At 29.9% G+C, this 4577-nt stretch overlaps 1 protein-coding gene across 1 annotated transcript; it reads right to left on the bottom strand.

The window, feature by feature from the left end:
- Nucleotides 1–1798: 1798 nt before the first annotated feature.
- On the bottom strand, nucleotides 1799–3147 carry LOC114183828 (universal stress protein PHOS32-like). Its single transcript, XM_028070981.1, has 4 exons — nucleotides 2796–3147; nucleotides 2572–2681; nucleotides 2371–2489; nucleotides 1799–2078 (listed from the first exon to the last, which is right to left on the bottom strand). The coding sequence occupies exons 1-4, from the start codon at nucleotides 2965–2967 to the stop codon at nucleotides 2006–2008; spliced, it is 474 nt and encodes a 157-aa protein (XP_027926782.1). The 5' UTR covers nucleotides 2968–3147; the 3' UTR covers nucleotides 1799–2005.
- Nucleotides 3148–4577: the final 1430 nt, after the last annotated feature.

The following is a 4577-nucleotide window of genomic DNA, read 5'->3' as shown; positions in this document are numbered from 1 at the left end:
ACATAAAAAGAAGAATATGAATATGTTCGATCATAAAGAAGAGAATTCTTTACAAATTGTAATTTTGTCAAGAAAACAAAAAAAAAATGGATAAACTAAAACATGAGAAGAGAAATACACACCTCTTCAAGCTTGTGTGAAAGTTCATGCAACTCAAAGAAAACCTTCAAACATTAGATAAAAGGTTTGTAGTGAACAAACCTCTTCTGAGAAGAAAAGGTTGTAAGACCAAAAGTTATTTAACCAAGAAATAATATGTTTATGCTCGGGAAGAAAAAAGACCGTCCTTGAAAAATAAGAACTTTGTCAATAAAATCATAATAATGGGTATGAAAGCTTTGAACTTTTCGAACCTATCATCTCGTCGAGGTCAGGTAGCTTTGAACTTTTCCAACCTTTCATCTTGTCAAGTAGTTCATATCTTTTCTCTTCTTCAACAAAATAATATGTTTTTGTTTTTGTTTGGCAAGAAGAAGAAGAAGAACATTATAAAGAAATACATAAATACATAAAGAAATACACCAAATAAAATGTTTTTGTTTTTGTTTGCTGAAAAATCAGAACTTTATAAAGAAAAACATAAAAGTGGAGAAATACATATCATTGTTGTGCGTCAAATTAAAGAAGAAGAAAAGGTTTGGAGTGAAGAAGAAGAAGGTAACATTGGAGTGAAGAACGTCCATAGGTCAAAGAAAAGCATGTTATGTTTGTGGTTGATCGAGATAAGAGGAAGAGAGTAAGGCAGAAAAGAAATTGTGACTGAATGAATGAACGCAAATAGATTTAGCTTATCAATTTTTTAAATTTGAAATTTGATTTATTTTATTTTTGTTCAAAAATCTGAATGAATGACACACTAGTGTTTATTCTGTTTTTGGATAAAAAAATTTGAACGATAAAATTGCAAATATATTATTATATTAAGAAGTTGTCGTTTGTTAGGTTTTTAATTGTATAGTAAATTAGATGCAAGATCTTTGTGTTCATCAAAGTTATATATAGTTCCTAAGACATGAATATTGGAAAGAACCGCCATAAAAACATTATAGTTTCCTAATAATTTCATAATATAGAAAAATTAAAAAAAATTAAAATTACAATACAAAAATATATATTCCAAAACATTATTCTAAAATACAATACAAAAATAAAAATATTTTGCATGGCGATATGAAATACAAGATCTGCGTTTTAGAATTCATATAGCCTCGAATGCAAATTTTGTATCTTGAATTGTGGATTGTATAATACTTTTTAATTCTTGATTATGTATTCTAGAAATACTTTGTATTCAAAATTATATATTTTGAAGTGTTCTTTTATTTTATATTCTGGATTACGCATTATAAAATATAAAATGTGTATTCACGATTGTGTGTTCTGAAATAGAGAATAAAAATGCATTACAAATTATACTATCTAAAATACATGGCAGGACAATGAGTATCTAATGCAGTTCTTCACAGTAGTAAAATGTTATGACACTAAGTCTGAAATAAAAACTCAAGGAGGTACGGGTGTAGAAAGAAGAAGATGAAGTAGTACAAATAAGTCATTTAACCATTGGGGGTGCAGGTTGAAATTATTGGAGGTGAAGAAAGAACTTGCGCATAAACTCTTTAAAGATTAGTCCATTGGGAAGTTAGTGGTCCAACATGATTTCATTTCAAACCCTAGTTAAAACTTGTCCGTAACGCTCATATGAATAAATTATTAATTAAATTACTTAATCATTCCTATAAATTATCAACAGTTCATGGATATAAATAATAATATTATGTACAAAAAATTATCAATCTCTTCTAAAAGTAATTTCCAGTAGGCAGTGTAATATTAAAATTAGAGTATTAGAACACTTCATATGTAAAACGTAATCATGATCGACAACTTCTAATACGATATACATGTAAAATTATATCATGTAGTACAGTACAGTGACAGTCAACGGATTAAAAAACATCATCAAAGGTGTAAATGTTCTCCCAAATCTATCATCTGATTAATACTACTCCTTCACAATTGTCACTGGGCATGGAGCATGAGTCATCACAAAGTTGCTTACACTTCCCAGTATCATCCTGTGTTTTTCACCCAATTTTATTCAAATAAATCATAACAATTAACAAATAAAAACCACAGATTCTTAACAAAACAACAGAAACAAAATATTCAAGACATCCATACAGATAAAGAGTGGTATATGGAGAAAACTATAACACACTTTTCTCTAGTATTTTTATTACAAGTTTAAGATTTGTGGAAAACTATAAAACTGTAAGTTTCTTATTTTTATATTAAAAAATTATTTTTATGATTTTGTAATTTTCAATGAAACATAACAAATTGAAAAAAAAAAAAAAGTGTAGGCACCTTTGGATTGTGCTGAGACCTCTGCTTCCCATGACCAAAGAGTCCAGCTTCAGATCTTCAATGGAATCCAAAAGTTTCTCTCTCACATCACCCCAGTACAATTTTACAACAACGTTAACCTACGAATCCACAAAACTCACTCATAAAGCTCAAAAACTCATGGCAAACGCTAAGAATCTAAGAAATAGAAAAATAAGAAACCTCTTTTTGTCTGGTGGCAGTGTCAAGCAAATCAAGGACCTCAGCATCACTGTGTACGCCATAGTTCTTCAGAACCTCTGCCTCTCTGAACTCACTCAGAGGAATAAGAGCTGCAAAGACACCCAAACCATATCAAATCAGATCGTACGAAAACAGAGGAAAACAGAGGATGGGACATACTCAGAAAAGACCCAAATGAAAAATGAACGATAAAAGACACTCACGAGAACCAGATTTGACCCACAACTGGTTACGATCATCAGAGGAATCGTGGTTGACATGGATGATGTAAAAGGTGTGGCCTTTATCGGCCAAGTTTTCAATCGCCCATTCGAGAGCAACCTTGCTGCTCTTTGAGAAGTCCAATGCAACACCAATGTTTCTGTCCTTCACCATGCTTCCTTTCTTCCTCTGCTTTCTTGTTGTGAGTTTGAAGAGCGAAGATAAAGAATGAAGAATTTGATAACAATAAGAAGAAAACGCTAAACAGAATAATGATTGTTCCCACGAATATGATCCCTTGCTCTTTCAAAATGAACTGCAGGTTCACACAGCCAAAATTATTCTATCCACTTTTTTCTTTAATGACCGCAATATATGTATACAAAACACAATATATTAAATTATCTTGTTTTCATTCATGATAATATTGACATGTAAATATAAAATAGCTTACTAATTAAAATATTGAAAATTAAATAACTATTTCTTAAATGTATTTTCAAGAATATGAAAATAATGTTAAATGACTCTTTTTATGCTTTTACAATAGTTTATATGCTGTTGCAATATCTACTTTTGATGAAAGAATTATATCTTATTTTAACTACTAAATGATCCTTAATAATATAAAAGATAAAAGATTTTAAAAATAATCATAAGTTAGTTGAACCATTCGATTGTGAAGTCAATACAAACAAAGATATTATGTACTAGAAAACAAAAATAATACTCTTGACGAAGGTTCGTACCTCTTTCCCTACAACTTAACCTTTGAGAATTCCTAAAGGCCATTCTATGATATCAAATTAGTCATATAGTAAATATGTCAACGGAAACAAATTAATGCTTTTAATTCACGCAATATAAATGAAATTAGTTTATTGGTAGTGATGTTTATCACTTAATAGCTTTGAGGAAAAAAAATTATAAATTGTCAGAACTTATTTAATAATCAAAATTATAAGATAAATAGAAATCATTTCTTAAAAGTTTTATATTACTAACTTTTAATTTTAACTATTTATATATAATTATGATAAATAATATTTAAAATTCTTACACGAGAATTATTTTTCAATATATACAAAAGTTGGGCTCAGTTTGGGCTTAGGTTTTTTCTTCATCAGTATTGATTGCCCTCATGGACCTTCACCAGAGTAAGTGGGCTGGCAGAATAAATACTAAATGGCCCAATATCATTGAGACCAAACTCGATAGGTTTTTGTAACAATTTTTGTGATTATGATATTGAAGTTTCAATTAAGCGAATTTGATCCAAAATTCATAATTTTATTATTTTTGTATCTCTCCGTTAGTTTTTCTCTAAATATATAAAAGCTTTCATGAACATGTTATATGATCACAGCGCCACTTGTCATTTCACTAAAATCATACACAATCACAACATTTGGAATCTAATTTGCCAAACTTGAACTAAAAAAATGAAAATCCCAAAAAGATCAAAAGCTTAAATTATTGTTTTTGTAACGAAAAGAAACTTATGAACGAAACTGTGGGTTTTGTTGAAGAGTTTTTGCGGGGAGGAGTGCGTTAGGATGAGAAGCACTTTGAGACGTGGAAAGGTATATGCGAGAACAAGTGTTGTGGTGAGTCAAAGATCACAAACAAATTCAGTTGAGAAGATCTTGCATCTTTAACCGATATACCTATGATGTGGTATCACTTTGCATCTACAATGAGTCATAATCTTGGAGAGGAATAAACCATTTATCAAAGAAGATGCAAAGCCCATTCTGTGTGTTAGAGGTTAGCAGCGTTGGTTG

This window comes from Vigna unguiculata, chromosome 5, assembly GCF_004118075.2.
Source record: "Vigna unguiculata cultivar IT97K-499-35 chromosome 5, ASM411807v1, whole genome shotgun sequence".
Lineage (NCBI taxonomy): Eukaryota > Viridiplantae > Streptophyta > Magnoliopsida > Fabales > Fabaceae > Vigna > Vigna unguiculata.
This window is presented reverse-complemented; position numbering and strand designations above follow the sequence as displayed.

Excerpts from the sequence above, each read along its gene's own strand:
- LOC114183828 (XM_028070981.1), bottom strand. The coding sequence starts at position 2,967 with ATGGTGAAGGACAGAAACATTGGTGTTGCATTGGACTTCTCAAAGAGC. Across the intron at positions 2,490-2,571 it reads CTGCCACCAGACAAAAAGAG|GTTAACGTTGTTGTAAAATT; the intron begins GTTTCTTATTTT and ends GTGGATTCGTAG. Across the intron at positions 2,079-2,370 it reads GGTCTCAGCACAATCCAAAG|GATGATACTGGGAAGTGTAA; the intron begins GTGCCTACACTT and ends TGAAAAACACAG.